The sequence below is a fragment of the Schistocerca gregaria genome, unplaced genomic scaffold (assembly GCF_023897955.1).
Source record: "Schistocerca gregaria isolate iqSchGreg1 unplaced genomic scaffold, iqSchGreg1.2 ptg000255l, whole genome shotgun sequence".
Lineage (NCBI taxonomy): Eukaryota > Metazoa > Arthropoda > Insecta > Orthoptera > Acrididae > Schistocerca > Schistocerca gregaria.
In genome coordinates this window covers 1,005,408-1,026,314 of record NW_026061761.1, presented here as the reverse complement: position 1 = coordinate 1,026,314, position 20,907 = coordinate 1,005,408, and the positions used below count along the sequence as shown (strand labels likewise).

General features: G+C 40.2%; 1 protein-coding gene across 1 annotated transcript in view; it reads left to right on the top strand.

Annotated features, from left to right (window-relative positions):
- LOC126305111 (uncharacterized) overlaps positions 1-20,907 on the top strand; it is a 371,181-nt gene that overhangs the window by 278,148 nt on the left and 72,126 nt on the right. Inside the window, exon 10 of the mRNA XM_049992019.1 lies at positions 20,391-20,772. Within this exon, the coding sequence (XP_049847976.1) occupies positions 20,391-20,772 (382 nt within the window). The remainder of the gene's footprint in view (positions 1-20,390; positions 20,773-20,907) is intronic.

The following is a 20,907-nucleotide window of genomic DNA, read 5'->3' as shown; positions in this document are numbered from 1 at the left end:
TTTGATATACGTCGTTAGAGCCACCAAACAAAGCTACAAAGTCTTTTGAAGTCAACTTGATAATTTCATCAGTGTAAACATACTTAATTACCTCCAAAAGGGAAGCCCCAGGCTTGACATAACTCGTAGATTTCACAACTGATACCTCATTAACAAGAGAGGCTATTCCGCACCCGTGGCTATCAGCTAGAATGTGCAGTTTTCCCATGTGATTATGTACTTTTTGCTGTGACCTAGGCATATGTTGACATGAACTGCGTGTAGGCCTATTCAGGGGAGCAGTAACGGCTGAAACATGTACCTGCGTATTTTCAAAAATATTTTCTGAAGCACTATCATCACTTATTTCGCTTAGCACTTCGTATCTGTTTCGTAATTGAATATGTGCGTTTAGTCTGGCCCTGTAGACATTGGTATCATATTTCCTTTCTGACGATGAATTTTCGTGTTTTTTCGGTGACGGATCAACTTTTGCACACCAAGAACAGAAATTTGTTTCGCATAGGCCATTACTGCCTACTCTCCCGTACTTTTTACACAAGTTATGACTTATATTTTTGCTACTATAGTTAATGGTTCCTGAGTGGAGTTCACTGTGCGATTTATTTACGCCCATTGTGTTCAGCTGCGGGGATTTGTTGCACTCGTGTTGTAAAAACGCGCGTATCCCTTCCACTAACACTGCAATGATATTGTTTGTGTAATCCACCTTATTAAGTTTTTGCACGGGATCTTCTCTGCTACATTTTGCGCAGAGCCAAATCTTACGTTTAGGATTTACGTTAACACATGAATAATGAAACACAGTTTTACATATTGTACACATTACACCTTTATATATTAAAAACAAAGATTCCAAGACTTACCAAGCGGGAAAGAGCCGGCAGACAGGCACAATGAACAAAACACACATACACACACACACAGAATTGTTTGTTTGTGTGTTTTGTTCATTGTGCCTGTCTGCCGGCGCTTTCCCGCTTGGTAAGTCTTGGAATCTTTGTTTTAATATATTTTTCCCATGTGGAAGTTTCTTTCTATTTTATTTACATCAACATTATACCTTTAACCGCACGTTTCTTGCAGTGGCAGGGATCCGAACTTAATATTACACTTGTTTCCCCGAAAGACGATGTAGATGCTCCACATGTGTAATTCTCCTTATTACTGTATATATACGTTTGGAATGTAGCTGTATTGCGTTGATGTACTCGTGGATATTGTGTGGTATGACTTCTGTAGTTGATAGTATAATTGATATGATGTCAAATTTATCCTGATGCCACATGTCTTTGACTTCCTCAGCCAGTTGGATGCATTTTTCAATTTTTTCTCCTGTTTTCTTCTGTATATTTGTTGTATTGGGTATGGATATTTCGATTAGTTGTATTAATTTCTTCTTTTTATTGGTGAGTATGATGTCAGGTTTGTTATGTGGTGTTGTTTTATCTGTTATAATGGTTCTGTTCTAGTATAATTTGTATTCATCATTCTCCAGTACGTTTTGTCGTGCATACTCGTATGTGGGTACGTGTTGTTTTATTAGTTTATGTTGTATGGCAAGTTGTTGATGTATTATTTTTGCTACATTGTCATGTCTTCTGGGGTATTCTGTATTTGCCAGTATTGTACATCCGCTTGTGACGTGATCTACTGTTTGTATTTGTTGTTTGCAAAGTCTGCATTTATCTGTTGTGGTATTGGGATCTTTAATAATATGCTTGTTGTAATATATGGTGTTTATTGTTTGATCCTGTATTGCAATCATGAATCTTTCCGTCTCACTGAATACATTGCCTTTTCTTAGCCATGTGTTGGATGCTTCTTGATCGATGTGTGGCTGTGTTAGATGATACGGGTGCTTGCCATGTAGTGTTTTCTTTTTCCGATTTACTTTCTTCGTATTTGTTGAAGTTATGTGATCTAAAGGGTTGTAGAAGTGGTTATGAAATTGCAATGGTTTGGCCGAAGTGTTTATATGAGTGATTGCTCTGTGTATTTTGCTAGTTTATGCTTTTTCTATAAAGAATTTTCTTAAATTGTCTACCTGTCCATAATGTAGGTTTTTTATGTCGATAAATCCCCTTCCTCCTTCCTTTCTGCTTAATGTGAATCTTTCAGTGGCTGAATGTATGTGATGTATTCTATATTTGTGGCATTGTGACTGTGTAAGTGTATTGAGTGCTTCTAGGTCTGTGTTACTCCATTTCACTACTCCAAATGAGTAGGTCATTATTGGTATAGCATAAGTATTTATAGCTTTTGTCTTGTTTCTTGCTGTCAATTCTGTTTTCAGAACTTTTGTTAGTCTTTGTCTATATTTTTATTTGGTTCTTCTTTAATATTTGTATTATCTATTCCTATTTTTTGTCTGTATCCTAGATATTTATAGGCATCTGTTTTTTCCATCGCTTCTATGCAGTCGCTGTGGTTATCCAGTATGTAATCATCTTGTTTAGTGTGTTTTCCCTTGACTATGCTATTTTTCTTACATTTGTCTGTTCCAAAAGCCATATTTATATCATTGCTGAGTACTTCTGTTATCCTTAATAATTGGTTGAGTAGTTGATTTGTTGCTGCCAATAGTTTTAGGTCATTCATGTATAGCAAATGTGTGATTTTGTGTTGGTATGTTCCAGTAATATTGTATCCATAATTTGTATTATTTAGCATATTGGATAGTGGGTTCAGAGCAAGGCAGAACCAGACAGAACTTAATGAGTCTCCTTGGTATATTCCACGCTTAATCTGTATTGGCTGTGATGTGATATTATTTGAATTTGTTTGGATATTAAGTGTGGTTTTCCAATTTTTCATTATTATGTTTAGGAACTATGAATTTAGTATCTACTTTGTATATTTCCAATATTTGTAGTAACCATGAGTGGGGATACACTATCAAAAGCTTTTCGGTAATCAATGTATGCGTAGTGTAGCGACTTTTGTTTAGTTTTAGCTTGATATGTCACCTCTGCATCTATTATTAGTTGCTCTTTACATCCTCGTGCTCCTTTGCAACAGCCTTTTTGTTCTTCATTTATAATTTTGTCCTGTGTTGTATGTGTCATTAATTTCTGTGTAATGACTGAAGTTAATATTTTGTATATTGTTGGTAGGCATGTTATGGGGCGATATTTAGCTGGGTTCGCTGTGTCTGCTTGATCTTTAGGTTTCAGATAAGTTATTCCATGTGTAAGTGTATCAGGGAATGTGTATGGGTCTGCAATGTAACTGTTAAATAATTTATCTAAAAACAAAGTTGATGTGGCTTACCAAACAAAAGTGCTGGCAGGTCGATAGATACTAAAACAAACACACACAAACATACACACAAAACTCAAGCTTTCGCAACCAACGGTTGCTTCTTCAGGAAAGAGGGAAGAAGAGGGAAAGACGAAAGGATGTGGGTTTTAAGGGAGAGGGTAAGGAGTCATTCCAATCCCGGGAGCGGAAAGACTTACCTTAAGGGGAAAAAAGGACAGGTATACGCGCGCGCGCGCGCTCACACACACACACACACACACACACACACACACACACACAAACACAAAAGGATATGTGTGTGTGTGTGTGCGCGAGTGTATACCTGTCCTTTTTTCCCCTTAAGGTAAGTCTTTCCGCTCCCGGGATTGGAATGACTCCTTACCCTCTCCCTTAAAATTCACATCGTTTCGTCTTTCCCTCTCCTTCCCTCTTTCCTGAAGAAGCAGCCGTTGGTTGCGAAAGCTTGAATTTTGTGTGTATGTTTGTGTATCTATCAACCTGCCAGCGCTTTTGTTTGGTAAGTCACATCAACTTTGTTTTTAGATAAATTTTTCCCAAGTGGAATGTTTCCCTCTATTATGTTAAATAATTTAGTTAGATGTGAATGTGTTGAGGAGAACTTTAGCCAGAAATTTGCTATTTTATCTTTTCCAGGGGCTTTCCAATTGTGCGTAGAATTAATTGCTCTGGTGACTTCATGTTGCACAATTATCACTTCAGGCATTTGCGGTATCGTCTTGTATGTGTCTGTTTCTGCTTTTATCCACCGTGCATGCCTGTTATGTTGTACTGGGTTTGACCATATATTGCTCCAGAAGTGTTCCATGTCTGTTATGTTTGGTGGGTTGGCTATTTTAATGTGTGTTATCTATTGTCTGATAAAATTTCTTTTGATTTGTGTTGGATGTTTGGTTTTGTTTCCTTCTATTTTTACTTTTCTTGTATCTTCTAAGTCGTTTGGCCAATGCTTGTAATTTCTGCTTCTTTTAATCTAATTGCTCTATCGCTTCTTGTTGTGAGATTTTACCTAACCTTTTTCGTTTTTTGTCAGATATTCCATTTCTTATAAATTGTGTTAGCTGTCCGATGTCTTTTCTCAGTTTTTCTATTCTGCTCTGTAGCCTGTGTTGCCATGCTGGTTTTGTGGGTTTCTTCGGTGTGTTGGTTTGTTCTGATCTCTGCCTAGTGTGTATATTTAGTGTAGTGAGTGCTTCTATATAAACCAGTAGTTGTAACTCTTCCATAGTTGTATCTTCATTTATTTTGTTGTGTATGATTGTGTTGATAGTTGTTATTGTTGTTTCGACTTGTGGGTTATTTGGTGGTCTATGCAAGAATGGTCTAATGTCTGTATTTGTGTCTTTGTATTCTATATATGTCAACTGAAATTTTTCTTCTATATGTAACGTGTGTCACTTCATGTTATATTTGTGCTTGTTCTGGTGGCTGTCTTAAGATTTCGTTTTCCTCTGATTGTTTAATTGATGAGTGTTCTTTGTTTGTTTGCTCTGGGATGTTTGAGTCCATTACTGTATTTTCTTCTTCTTCTTCTTCTGATTGCACATTATTTTGTTCCAGTATTTGTTGTACTTGTTGTTTGATGTTTTCTATTTCTGACTGAGGTATCCTGTTATGTTTGATTATTACATGGATCTGATCAGCTAGTCTTTGTTCTGTTAAAAATTTTAATTCTGTGTATCTGGTAGTAAATTTTGTGTATACTTGTGATCTGTATCCAGTCATGTTGGTTCCTAAGTTTGTTGCTTGGTAATAATAGAACATGAGGTGTCGGTTAACTTCATCTGACAATCTCATCCTCTGTCTTTGCTTTCCTTCCAGAGCGGTTGCAGCGAGCATATCCTGTAAAACACCTCTATTTGGATTTAAATCATTTTCTGTGTGGCTAGCAGTGTCATTACCATTGTGGATGGGCATAGGGTTCAAGCGTCGTCACCGACCATGACAGCGCTTGTCCGAGGCTTCATTAGTTCTGTCCTGAACCAACTAATCACACTAAAAGGGAGGTTAGCCCTATTAGTGGTTTGTTCTTTTCGTTGCCTTTTACGACTGGCAGAACATACCAAAGGCCTACTCTTTTCCTGGGCCTCCACGGGGTATTATTATTATTATTATTATTATTATTATTATTATCATTATCATTATCATCATCATCATCATCATAGGCTTTCGCTTGTTTCTGCAGCCCACAATGCTGCTTCTCCTGTAATTTTGGATACTTTAAATTGAAGTTTGTTGGGCTCCGATCAACTGCGTGGAAATATTCTTTTGAAATTATTGACAAAAATTTTCGGGTGGAGATTATTCTTTTCAGTGGAGAATGTTGGAAATCACCTACTTTTGAAAATACTGTTCTCCACCTTTAAGGAAGACACATATCCTCGCTGACCAAAAGAATCATATTCTTTCCCAACTGAATCATCGACATCCCACTGTAGATTTCCGTAACAGTTACATTTCGGATGACCACAAACTTGGTTGTTTTTCGATTTGCTCTCTGAACATTCGTCCTCAGTTAACAAATTCTGTGACGATTTTTGTTCTAACTCCCTTAGTTTATGATTGGTTTCCTTTTGCCGTTTAGGGAACTCATCAACTATTTTGTCTTTAATTAGCTGAAATTCGCTAGTGAATAGCTTACATAATTCACCATTACTACTTTAGTGTTCATCGGTAGCGTCTTTTTGATGGGGTTCAATAGGAGTCTTGACCTCATCTGCAATTTGGTTTTTCTTTTCTTCTGCCCGTTCAGATAGATCTTCGTCAAGCCTTTTAGTTTGATCTACTAAATATTTGTCGATCCCCTTACGAGCATCCGACTCAAACTCTGCTCTTTGTTTCGAAAAGTCTTCTACCTGTGCGTTAGCATTGAAATAACTACTTTCACACTTTACCATCCTATCACAGCTCTTCGAAACTATTTCATATTTGTTTTCTACATTAGTGAATTTTTTCATTAATTTATTCTGTTGATTTCCTAAGGTGTCAGAAAACTTTTAAGTCCATTTCTCTAAATTTCGCATTTAACTGGGTCTCCCAGTCGGCTTTTAATTCTTTCTTAGTATTTTCCAATTTCTGGTCAAAGGTATTAAGTTTACTTACTAACGTATCCATTTTACCTTCCAACGAACCAGATTTGGCCGCAAATTTTTCGTTTAATTTTTTATTGACTTTTAATTGTTCGTTATCCTCTTCTAGCGAACTAAGTCTTCCATTCATCAAACCCATTTGAGTATTTATTGATACTGACATATCGAACATTTTTTGATTAATATTTCCAATTTTTGGATCAGCTGGCCGATCTACTTCCGAAACCTCCATATCTTTACGTTTCTCCACATTGCTTATCCTACAGGCCATTCTACTGATAGTTCTAAATCAATAACAGTATGATCATCTGTACATGTTTCCTGGTTCATACTAGGCTCATTGGAGACATAACCCATATCATCTTCACTTTCCTACATCTACATACATACTCCACAATCCACCATACGGTGCGTGACAAAGGGTACCTCATACCACAACTAGCACTTCCCTACCTGTTCCACTCCCAAACAGAACGAGGGAAAAATGACTGCCTATATGCCTCTGTACGAGCCCTAATCTCTCTTATCTTTGTGGTCTTTCCGCGAAACGTAAGTTGGCGGCAGTAAAATTGTACTGCAGTCAGCCTCAAATGCTGGTTGTCTAAATTTCCTCAGTAGCGATTCGTGAAAAGAACGCCTCCTTTCCTCTAGAGGCTCCCACCCGAGTTCCTGAAGCATTTCCGTAACAGTTGAGTGATGATCAAACCTACCAGTAACAAATCTAGCAGCCCGCATCTGAATTGCTTCTATGTCCTCCCTCAGTCCGACCTGATAGGGATCCCAAACGCTCGAGCAGTACTCAAGAATAGGTCGTATTAGTGTTTTATAAGCGATCTCCTTTACAGATGAACCACATCTTGCCAAAATTCTACCAATGAACTGAAGACGACTATCCGCCTTCCCCACAACTGCCATTACAAGCTTGTCCCACTTCATATCGCTCTGCAATGTTATGCCCAAATATTTAATCGACGTGACTGTGTCAAGCACTACGCTACTAATGGAGTATTCAAACATTACAGGATTCTTCTTCCTATTCATCTGCCTTAATTTACATTTATCTATATTTAGAGTTAGCTGCCAATCTTTACACCAGTCACAAATGCTGTCCAAGTCATCTTGTATCCTCCTACAGTCACTCAACGATGACACCTTCCCGTTACACCACAGCATCATCAGCAAACAGCCGCACATTGCTATCCACCCACTCCAAAAGATCATTTATGTAGATGGAAAACAACAGCGGACCTACCACACTTCGCTGAGCCACTCCTGATGATACCCTCACCTCCGATGAACACTCACTATCGAGGACAACGTACTGGGTTCTATTACTTAAGAAGTCTTCGAGCCACTCACATACTTGGGAACCAATCCCATATGCTCGTACGTTAGTTAGGAGTCTGGAGCGGGGCACCGAGTCAAACGCTTTCCGGAAGTCAAGGAATCTGGCATCCGTCTGATACACTTCATCCATGGTTCGCAAGATATCAAGTGAAAAAAGGGCGAGTTGCGTTTCGCAGGAGCGATACTTTCTAAAGCCGTGCTGATGCATGGACAGCAACGTCTCTGTCTCAAGAAAATTCATTATATTCGAACTGAGAATATGTTCGAGAATCCTGCAACAAACCGATGCTAAGGATATTGGTCTGTAATTTTGGTGATCCGTCCTTCTACCCTTCTTATATACAGGCGTCACCTGCACATTTTTCCATTTGCTCGGGACTTTACGTTGGGCAAGAGATTTGCGATAAATGCAAGCTAAGTAAGGAGCCAATGCACAGTGCAGTAGAGTATTCTCTGTAAAACCGAACTGGAATCCCATCAGGACCTGGCGATTTATTTATTTTCAACCTATTCAGCTTCTTCACAACTATAGGGATGTCTATCACTATGACCTCCATACGGGAATATGTACGAGACTCAAACAGCGGTATGTTTTTACGATCCTCCTGCGTGAAAGGTTTCTCAATGCTAAATTTAAATTTTCAGCTTTCGTTTTGCTGTCTTCCATTGCCAGGCCAGACTGATCAGTGAGTGACTGGATGGAAGCCTTCGACCTGCTTACCGATTTTACTTATGACCAGAATTTCCTTGGGTTTTCAGCAAGATCTTTTGCTAAGGTATGACTGTGGTAGTGGTTGTATGCTTCGCACATCGCTCTTTTTACAGCAGCACGAATCTCTACTAACTTTTGCCTGTCCTCATTCTCCCGATCTTTCTTGCACCGCGAGTGCAACTGTCTTTGCTTCCTGAGCATTCTCCGAATTGCGCTGTTAAACTATGGTGGGTCTTTTCCTTCCGTAACCCAATTTTTCGGCACATATTTCTCCAATGTGTGATTTACAATGTGTTTAAAGTTTGCCCATAATTTTTCCACGTACATCGTACTGGAAGTAAATGAAGTAGATTCATTTACTAATTGAGATGCTAACAACTGCTTATCTGCTCTTTCTAGGAAGAATACTCTCCTAGCCTTCTAGACCGACTTTTTAACTTTCGTAACCATAGTCGTAATGACAACATCATGATCACTAATCCCTGCCTCAACACTGACACTGTCGATGAGGTCTGGTCAGTTCGTGGCTACCAGATCTAAAATATTTCCATTGCGCGTTGGCTGTCGATTTAGCTGCTCAAGACAGTTTTCGGATAATGTGTTCAGAAGTCTGTACCACTTGCAATGAATCCATAGACATCCCAGTCTATACTAGGTAGGTTGAAGTCGCCTCCGACTAATATTGCATGATCCGGGTACTTCTGCGATACAGAATGTAGACTCCCTTTGAATGATTCTATAACTGTCGCGGTGGAACCTGGTGGCCGGTAATAACACCCCACAATTAACTTTATTTCCCTTAGCCCTGTTAAACCTGTCTAGATAATTTCACAATCACACTCTACTTCGACCTCAGTAGACACAATATTTTTGTCAACTGCATTGAAGACACTACCTCCTACGGTGCCTAATCTGTCTTTCCGATACACGTTCCAACCCTCACTAAATATTACAGACCTTCCTATCCCAGGGTTCAGCCAGGTCTCAGTCCTGAGAATAATTTGCGCGCCACACGCTTCCTGGAGGGCAGTAAATTCAGGAACTTTATTCCGAACACTCTGAAAATTTACTGCTAATACCTTGATAGCAGAAGTGTCTTTACACTGAGTGCGGCCTAATTTCCCTGCCTGCACGGCGACAGGTGAGTGTTCATCAGGACACCTCGCACTACTGCCTAGCCTAACAAAACCCATGTGCACGCCACAAGTAATCTGCTATCCGAGTAGCCGCTTCCTTTGTGTAGTGCACCCCTGACTTATCTAGGGGCGCCCTACAATTCCCCACCCAATAGCGCAAGTCTAGAAATCTGCAGCCAAGACCGTCACAGAGTCGACGAAGCCTCTGGTTGAGACCCTCCACTCGGCTCCAAACCAAAGGACTCCGATCCACTCTGGGAACGATGCTGCAAATAGAGAGCTCTGCTTGCACCCCGCGTGCATGGCCAGCGGTCTTCACCAAATCCGCCAGCCCCCTGTACGAACTGAGGATCGCCTCAGAACTCAAGCGACAGGCATCATTGGTGCCGACCTGAGCAACTGCTTGCAGACGACTGGACTCCCTCTCTCTAATTGTTTCCATACTCGACTGCACATTATCACGTACTCTTGTGGTTTGTTTCGACATGATCATTCAGTACTAAATTATACACTTTTCAATATACGGTATACCAAAATCACTGGTATCAAAATTCCTTTTTGAATTATAATGTTATTTTACTTATACCTGGTAGTATCGCTTACTTTAAGCTGTTATTGAAGAGTACCTCCTTCGTTGGACTGATTCGCTGGCTGCTACAGTGTTCTTCAGCTCCAGGGTTCGTCAATCCGGATGGCACTCGACTCAATGCAGCAAATCCTCCGTGATTGAGCCGCTCGTTGAGGTGCCACATATACCGTAACGTCCTTGAGTTGTATTGTAAGGCGCCACATATACCGTTTGTATATGTATACGTGTATGTTGTCGCTGTCGTCTCTTCTTTCCCTCGTCGATATCAGAGCATGAGAAATGTTTATGTCTGTGTTTACCTATTTGTTGTTGACAACATACAACTACACGGCCACAGTGCCACCTGATTCCAGAACAGCTAGATTAATATAGTATAAAGATAGTGGGTTTCGATGCAGCGTTAGTTAATTGTGATTTTATTCTTCACTTAATCTTTGAGATTCTAAGAACCAGCTACTATTAATCAGGGCCAAAACTCTACTTGTAACGAGAGCACTTACGACCAGTCTGTCACAATATTAATGATACGTAAGGCTATACACCACTATAAGAAAATATCACTGTTCGTGAAATAACAAAATATACGAATAAACTTCTTGGTATATTTCTTTTTATTCAATCAAATGTTTATTTCGCACCCACAAATCATTCACACTTCGATGTAGACTGTAAGTCTGTGCATGAAAAATAGTACACTGTTTTTGCTGATAACCACGTATGTGCTTTTGGGTTGCTAGGCTACTTCGATCAACAGGATTTATATTGTATTTTGAAATTGATCTTTATATCCAAACTTGTGTCCTCCACAATGGCCATCAGAAGTGGGATAACCATCAAATATTCTACCCTTTCGCGATAATTAAGAATTCGCGTAAATTGTATTTTCGTGAGTTTAAAGCAAACCATCGGCTGCGCGAAAAACAATATTGATACCGCGACACACTCGCGACGCTTACTAGCCTGTCACGAAATTGACCTGCATACATCTACAATCAATTCCAAGGTCATAATTCGCCCCACATGATTGTGTGCAGTTGAACTTTCAAGTCAATTATTTCTCGAATCGTAATCACTGATCCCGACAGTGACCGTTACGTAACAGATAGCAGATCGCGCATAACTAAATGACAGCTTTGCATAGCGTCGGGACTTAATCACGCAAAACTATATAAAGAAATGCCCAAAATCTCAATTTGTCCACACCAACTGGCAGATATAAATAAGATATTGAAGACTTCACAGATTACTTCCGACTTGCAATGTTATAGTGAGGCCGCCTACCTCCAGAGGTGTGCTCATACCATCAGTGGCAAATACGCAAATCTCCCCACGAGGTACCTGACCGTGAACAGGAAGCAGTTGTAATGTAATGCCATCCTCTATGACTGACAAATAGACACCGAGCTAACGGTAGCAGCTAACAATCCTGATGCCACTGTGCTGTGCCATAGGAAACGTAATCAGTAATGTCGCACGGAAGAAAATGAAATACGATGGCCGTTAGCAACAATATACTTTCGGAGATGATCTCTAAAGATTTTTTTAAAGTTCTCTTAAACATATCACAATAGTGTGGCATCCACTTCTTCAGTAATCTACTCCTTTATCTCTGGTTGAGTGTGAGGGTGACATTTAAACACCTTTGCCTTTAGACATCCCCAAAAAAAAGAAGTCACAAATGCTCAAATGTGGTGACCACACAGGCAACACCACATCACTGCTCAAAGAGACCCACAAACATTTTTCTCAAAACATTAAACGAATTTTTCGCATCTGAGCTGTAGCTCCATCCTGTTGGAACCACAAGTCCCCAAATCCCTCTTCTTCAACAATCTTTTCCATTCTGGACTGCTGAAAGTTTTGCAAAACTGTAGCATAATGTCCAGAACTTACTGTCATTCTCAAGCATTCCTCCTCAAAGAAGCAAGGGCTTATCACACAGAATTGTTATATGGCGCATGGCACTGTTAGCCTAGGGGACCATTGCAGCTTTTCGTGAATAATTTGGAGGTAATTTTCAGCTCTGTATCAAAAATTTTGTTTGTTCGTAATCCCGCCGACGTGAAAATGTGCGTTGTCGCTATTGAAGAATGCTGCCTCCGAAGGGATCTGTTGAGAGTATTGGTCTCTCAGATTCCTGCGGTTGGCACAGTCTGCTGGGCCCAACTCTTTAACTGACATTATTTTGAAGGGGTCAGAATTGAAATTTTAATGCAGAATTCTCTCGAACTGCAGTTATCTGAAATTCCCAATGCAACAGAATGCCTTTGAGTAGGACATCCTGGCGATTGCTCAACTGGGGCTTTCATCAAATTCACATTTTTTGGTTTTCTGACAGATCTGTGTCAGCCATGTGTATCTCTTCTTATTATACAACCTGTTTCCTCCAACTTCCAAACCCAGAACCGAGCTGTGTTCGCATTAAAAATGGCGATGTTATGCAGAATGTCAAACTGTCTTGATCACAGATCTACTGTTGTCAAACTACACACGAACGGTAAAACCCCAATGTGTTCCAGTTGAAACGTTGTCAGCTGCTGAAATGGGGTAACCGAAAGAACAAAGGGACACTGTGTGCAGCTGCCTCTGCCCCTTCCACCACCACCACCACCACCACCACCACTCGAGTTGTTCTCTCTTCAGACTGCTTAGTCGGTTCTGCCACATCCTGTGGGATACAGTGTGTGTCCAGTGCACAGTCTCTGAGTGTTGAAAAACGGAACTGAAAAATACTTTAAAGAATCTGAAGGGCAAAATATATTCAACACTGATCTTTCACACGTAGATAGTACTTTCATACTTAAGAAGCTGTCAGAGAAATGCATCGAAAGAGGGCTAGCAATCCATTTAACATTCGTAAACCCAGAAAAGGCACACAAGGAATAACAGTGTCTTAAGACCCTGTACTAATTGATTTATAGCTTTATGTTGTGGGTGCACCAGAACAACGAAATTTGGTAATGTGCTGTCAGTATAATTCCAGATTACCAAAGGTTTGTTAATTGGCTCCTGTTCTTTAAAAATGGTGTGCAGTGTTCATTACAGATGTGGAGAAGTTACTGTCAGTGGTAGTTGATAAACTGTACACTCTCCTATGAGGATTGGGGTTTAAAAGTGAATTCGAGGAAAACTGAGCATGTTATTGTGAATGGCGATTAACAGTCTGTGAATTTTAGTACTGTGTTTTTTTCTCTCTTTTTTTTTTTAAATAATTAGATGAACGGAAAGTAAGTAGAAGATATTAAAATAAGATTGTACAAGGGAAACATGTTATTTGAGAATTAGAATCAGTCCTTTGCTGTAATAAAATCACTAAGAAAACTTAAAAGATTATATGTAAACAACAATAAAAAGCATATGTCACAAGTCAAAAGTCTGGGAAATAAGAAAGAAAGGGAAAGATCGATTCCTGCCTGTGAAAATAAATTGCAGGAGATAAACAGAGGTCTTGACTTAAAACCACATCAGAAATATAGACTTCACTAGTTGTATTAGTTGCCGGTGATGAGCTGCAACTGTAATTTACATTAGTGATTTATTTGGATTTAGTCAGTGGCATTACCACGACCATAGTGTAGAACTGCACATGGTTCAACATATAATATTCCTCTGACTTCACCATATTGTGATGAGCCTGCCATGGCTCGAAAAGTAGTTAATGATAAAATAAATGTTTATAAAAGTACGAAAAAGTGACTGGTTGCATATAGTATCCATATAAACCACAAGGAAATGAAGAATTGCAAAAATGATCGAACTGGAAGAAAATATAATTGAAGCTATTGATAAAAAGGAGGAATTACTAGAATAAATAGAGGTGAATCTCAGTGGGATAAAGGAAGTTCAAGGTAAACCACATAGAAGATGGATAACAGATATCAAGGTAGCTATGGACTCTCAAAGAAGGGGAATGGGAAGCTTGGAAGCTATGCAGATTTGGAAGTGAGAAACAGCATCAGCTGTAAATGACACACCAATGTGTGTAATGTGGTATGTTAGTGTTCTGTTCTGCCCCATATGTTGTGTATAGTACTGTAACATCACGTTACCTGGCCTATTCCTGAGACAACTGGAAGTAACCTGTACCTGACAGTGTAATCTCCATTGTGAGAAATGGAGATGGAAAATAAAGAACAGTGACTAGATGCAAAAGCTCTTAACCCATTTAAAGAAGCACTTGCCAACAAAGTTCAAAACTGAAGTCCCTGGGCAAAATTTCTGATGCCTTCCTGATGAAAACTGTAATCTGTTTCAGTGATGGTCTGTCTCCAACTTTTCTTTAAAATATTCTGGAAAAGTCATCTAAAATTGGGAACAAGAGTTGAACATTCAAAACCAATATAGTAATAATAATAATGTATTGTGGTTCAGTGGCATGGTGGAATAGTTTTAGTGACTTGCAAGTCCCTAACCTACCGAGTACACACACCAGGGAAAGGAAACTTACAGTTTTACAGGGAATCCAAACCACATGTGGCTCCTGAAGAATCTTTATATCATTGTGAGATGAAAGCTAGATTAAAGGCAGACTGAAATATTTATGTCGTTCGAGCAGTATTAATGCTTATGATGTCTCAGTTTCGAGGCAAGCTCTTTATCACTATATTACCAGACCTGACACTACTACGGTCTAACAGATGGAAAACTTCAAAAAATGTGCTAAACAAGTTGGTCTGCAAATGTCCTTAGTAAAAATTCTACATGGAAAGATTGTCTTCACAGTATTGTCAAAGTCAAGGCAGTCCCATACTCCAAGGGCCTAGGTGAGGCCCTTGAACCTAATGGGGGAGAAAAATAGCACATTGGATTTGCCTTTGGGAGAGTGAAGGTGGCCTACAGAAGAACTCACGGCATCTACCAAAAGAAAAGTCCATCCACACAGACTAAAATATGGTCAAATCAGAAGATATGTTTCCAATGACAATCACACATTTCACATAAAAACATACGTAGAAAGTGTCCTGCAAAATTGAGAGAGATTCTCAGTCCAAAGGACACAGAAGATGGGTACAGGCTGAAATCTTGGAATACAACGGAAAAATTACAAAAACTTGCAGCAGACACGAAAAAGAAGACTGAAGACTCACAGGAATAATACATGAGGACTGTTCAATAAAGAGTGATCATTTTTTTGACATCATACCTTTACTCACCCTCATAATTTTGATGGTCCTTCTCAAAGTAGTGTCCCATGAATGTAATGCACTTGTCGCAGCATTTCTGCTAGTCTTCAAATGCCGGCCGCGGTGGTCTCGCGGTTCTAGGCGCGCAGTCGGGAACCGCGCGACTGCTACGGTCGCAGGTTCGAATCCTGCCTCGGGCATGGATGTGTGTGATGTCCTTAGGTTAGTTAGGTTTAAGTAGTTCTAAGTTCTAGGGGACTGATGACCACAGCTGTTAAGTCCCATAGTGCTTCAGAGAAAAAGAAAAAAAAAGTCTTCAAATATATTCTAGAGACCATTTTTGAGAGGTCTTTCAAAATCGCCTCGGGGCAGCCTTCACCACCGCTTCTGGTGATTGATAAGGCATTTCTTCATGTTAGGGAATAGAAAATAATCATGTGGGGCTAAATCCAGACTATAGGGAGGGTGACGGATGCACTTCACATTGATTTTTGCGAGATATTCAGCAACAACATTGGCAATATACCGCGCATCCAGCCTGATTCACGGAAATGTGGTCTGTTGCACTTGATGTGCACTTGCAGTGTTTTCCCAGGGTGTATACGACCCGGAACACCCGAGAAATCCGGGAATTTTTTCATCGGGGAGAAAACCGGGAAAAACCTGCAAATTTTTCGGAATTCCGCGAATTTTTCATTGTTTTAGCTTTCTGTTAAATTTTTGTTATTTTGACTGGTAAGAATTGATTCTCTAGCAAAGAATGTTACTCTATCCTGCTACTGGAGAATGATAGTGCAGGACTAAAATATAAACGAAAGGAAAAAGAAATGAAACTTCAGTGGCAGAGGAAATGCGCCTTTTACAAGGAAAAACACCTTGCACGCTTGTGCAAGCAGCAAAAATATGTCAAAGGACGTAGGGCGAAGACTATGTAATACTCCGTAACTATAAACTGCTTGCTATGAGTAGAGCTCCTGGAGAAGCCTTATCTATGAGCGTGACGTCACAACTGGCCAAATTAGGTTGGTTTGACCAGTTGCCAGTGGGCTCACGCGCATGCGCAGTTAACTCGTGTATGACTACCTGCTTCCGCTTCCCACTACTTCAAGTGTGGCTGTGAGCTGTACCGACAGTAGCAGCAAGCAGCCAGATGCGAACGAGAAAGAGTTTTCTCGCGCGCTGTAGCTGTTCGCAGAGTTGTAGTGGGGAGGGGGTTAGTCTCCACATGACCCGTATTTGCGTTAAGTGATTTCACTGTTTCCTCTTCGTTTCCAGCTCCCACGTGAAATGAAAACAAAACGGACTTCTGTGGCCGGGAGCTATCAAGTGAATTAAAATACATTCACATAATTACGGAGAGCAAAAATATATTATTAGTTTCAGTTTTCTGATTTGATTTTATTTCCAAGTTATTGGAGGCCAAGTTTATATTTTATTCCTGCCTTTCAAAACAATGAAGTTATTTTTGCAAGTTTGCTAAAGAAATTTGTAGTTCCAATTGTTTGCTGAATTTAAAGTGCACGTTATCATCTTCTGCCATGTATGGCATTAAGCCATAAGAAAGAACCAAAAATGAGATCGTACAGTACTGGTACTCCAAGAAAATTTAAATCCCAAAAACCACATTGAAAAGATGGGACCTACTTCATTGTGAATCTGGAAAAAACCATTGTGCACTTCAAGCCGAATTATTCATTTTAGTATGGTGTACGAAATTTCGATGCTCTTTGAGTAGCCTCTGATGTCCTGTTTCTTGTATGATGTAATGTAAGCTCTCTTAGTGCTTTATACATACGAACATGCGGGCTTCCTACACCACTGCACTGCGTACGCGCAAAAATGCCATTTTTCTAGCGCTCTCTGGCAACAGCTAAATCGAACCTATTTCTGACAGTCTCCGGATAGTGTTGCGAACGGTGGTTCGAAAAGCGCTACTTTCAAAGTAAATTTCTTTTTACGCAAAATGAATTATATTACGTGTGAGATAGTGCGATGAATTTCTAAATCACAGAGCGTTTAAAACTGAACACTGTGAGGACCAGCCACTTACAAGAATTTCGAGCCCAGTAGACCAGACATTTATGTAATAATTTTAAAGTTACTGGCACATTCTTTGATTTATCTTAAAGTATAACGCATGAAAAAAGATAATATTACATGTGAAAGCTTAGCGTCTTTTGTAGGTTGTTAATCGGAGAGACCAATTTTATATGTGAAAGCTTAGCTTTTCTTGTAGCTGTACTATGCACATTAATGTAAACCGTTAACTTTTCCTTTTTGTGTGTTCGCGCTACGTAACAGTGATCTTGCTATTGGCTGGCTATAACACGTGTCCTAGACTGTGAGTATCTGCTGTTATCGGCTGGCGAGATCACGTGGCATGAGATACGACTGGCTTACAAAAGGACATCGCAATCTCGATTTCAACGCTCCGGAAACTAACTCGCTGTGTTTGATGCAATTCAAATTTATACTTTCGTAATACGAAAATATGCAGCGTCTTTCCGAAACTTCTCTCCTTTTTTATCATTAAAAGGCTTTCCAAAACTTCTCTCCCCCGTCTTCTCTCTCTCCTTTTTTTTCCGGGAAGTTCTACTCCAGTGTATAAAACGTCAACCATTCAAGGGATTGATAAGTTTTACAGTTCGCAGGGAAAAAGTCTACGGAACACCTACTGTTACTCAGCACGGAAAAGGTGTATTTTGGCCCTGGAAAAAGCATATTTTTTAAACGGGATATCCGGGATTTTTTTTTCCTCCTCTTCCCCGTATACACCCTGTTTCAGGACATCCCTGTAGTATTGTCCAGTTACTGTTGTTGTACAAAATGTTGATAAACCATTCCTTGAATATCAAAGATTGAGATGACCATAACTTTCCCAGCAGAAGCAATCACTTTTGCTTTTTTGGGGGTTGGCAATGAAGATTTCCACACTGAGCTTTGCTGTTTGCTCTCAGGATCAAAATGATGTAGCCAAGTTTCAACAACAGTGATTACATTTGAAGGAAACTCAGGATCTTCCTCTAACATCAACTTTATGGAGACCTGCAAGCGAATTTCCTTTTGTTCAGGAATCAACAGTCTTGGAACCCATCCTGTACAAACACGTCGTCATCTGTAATTTTTCTGTCACCAACGTGTGGTAGGCACCCAATGAAATGTTCAGTATTTCAGAAAGTGGTCTTAAGGTAATTCGTTTATCCTCTCTCACAGTGACAACAGCTGTGTTGTTTTCTTCCATAAGAGCAGTAACTGGAGTGCCAGGCCCACCTTCCTTTGAAATTGATTGTCTCCCCTCTTTAAACATTTTAAACCATTTTCGAGCTGTGCTGTAGGGAAGAACAGACTCTCCATAGGCCTCCTCTGACATGGTATAGGCCTCAGCTGAAGATTTGTTGAGACGAAATCAGAATTTCAAAGCCGCATATTGTTCCTCGCGTGTTACCTCCATTGCAGCGGTAGGCGATACTTAACATGTCTGATCCTGCCTGCCTCTCACAGGCAGGAATCAGGAGTCCCAACAATGAAACTACTTCGGCGTGTTTGTTGCACATTAAGCTAACAGAATATCATAAGATTAAATTTTAGCGTGAGAAATTATTACCATAAAAAAATTATGATAATTCTTCATCGAACAGCCCTTGTACTTACCCACAAAATTTCAGCATGCACAGAATGATGAACAATTACACCCTGAAATTCAAAAAGGACGTAAAAGCAGCCTATATAAATTCCTTGAAAGGCAGAGAGAAAATCATACAGCTAAAAAATTAACAGGTTGTAAGTGCAGCTAGGGAATAAAACTATGAAGTACGGTAAATGGAAACAAAATGGACTGTTGAAGGAAAAGTCATGGAAGAAAATAAGACGTCCACAAGAAATACAGAAAATTAAATAATGAAGCTTTGTTTGATCTAATAGGATTTGATCACACCTATAAAAATAGTAATAATAACAATAACAATAACTGATTGAAGTTAACAATGAAAGCACCTCAAAGTACAAGAAACCAAGACACTATACCAGAAAGCTGCACTCTAATGTTGGACTGACAATCTATGGAACGAGTGCAATTTTTTGAGGAAATCGAAGGTAAAACAGATAAAGAAAGCACCTGGTCCTGGCTGACCAGCAGAACCATGAATGAGGAAAATTGAAGGACTTATTTTTGCTGCAGAAAACCAAGTTATCAATATTACAGCCATCAAAGCCAGAATCAAGAAAAGTGCAGACTGCAAAGGAGCTGAGGAAACAATTCACCATATCTTGAGCTGATGCAAAAAGACCGCTCAGGACAATTATGAGCAGAGACACAATGCTGTAGTACAAATAATCCACTGGAAATTATGCCAAAGTTACCTTTTGCCTGTAGTAATGACCAAAGGCCTGAAAAGTTCTCAAAAACAGAAATAACAACTTACTGTGGTACTTTCAACCTCAGATCGGATGTCAGAACATGTGATACACCAAACGTCACAATTTTGGAGCAAAAATAACTGCAGATCGTGGACATTTCCACCTCCAGTGACTGCAGAATAAGTGAGGAAAGAATTTAAAAACTTATAAAACCCGAGGACTCGAAAACTGAGCTACAGTGACTGTGGTGTAAACTGGTGAAAGTAGTCCCAGCAGCTCATGGAACACTTCAAGCAATGCCACAAGCTTTGAGTGGGCACTGGAAAAACAAGGGGCTCAAAAAACTATCCATCCCCAACTACATAAAACCAATTTACTAGGATTTCCACAAATTACCCACTCATATATTGTGCAGTTGGACTAGTTATACAATTCAAAATCCAACATAATGAACTCATTTGTTGTGTTTACTGTTAATAACGATGATGATTATGATGATAGTAACAATACTATATACATAATATAACTTGGCACTTTCGAAATAGGTGCAGAGGAATATGTGGAAGTTGAATGAACTCATCTCGGTTCAGATTTTTTTTCTTTTGCCAACCTCATCTATGAAACTGCCAGCAACAGCCCATGTTTTTAGGTGGTGAACACACATTTAGGCTCCTGGCGGCAGCCTCAGCCAAAAGTGCCAAGTTATATTGTGGGTACAGTAGGAGGAGTGCAAACCCCAGGTTTCACCTTTTCCAGCAGCAGTTCGAAGACTTGCTGACGAAGAGGGGGAAGTTGCCAACACCTTACTGGGGGCCGCGCGTCCTCAGTGTCCGGGCCCCGGAAGACTCGCCCGTGGGGGATCGACTTCCGAGCGGACACACGGATCTGTGTGCTGCGGGCCCACCTCTGAACAACTACGTGGCCCCGTGCCCTGCGGACCCACCTCCGGAAGGCTATGCGGCTCCACCGCCACCCCCCGACTACTGGGATGCCAGGCCGCACAGACTGCCCAAGACGTACCACTGCCCCTTGTGCGTACGGTGGTTCACCAGCGTGCCGCACCTCAGGCGCCACTACAACACAGCCCTCCACAAGCGCCTCGCCGTGGAGAAGGGGCAGCCTGCTGTGCCCTACTGCAGTGAGTATCTGCCGGGCACATTGTTGGGAGTGTGACGAATTTGACAGTCGAGTAAAAAACTGGACCGTGTCCAATTTTACCATTTTTGATTTGGGCGTTGCTACTTTTAGCTGAGACACACATTTGCCGCAGAAA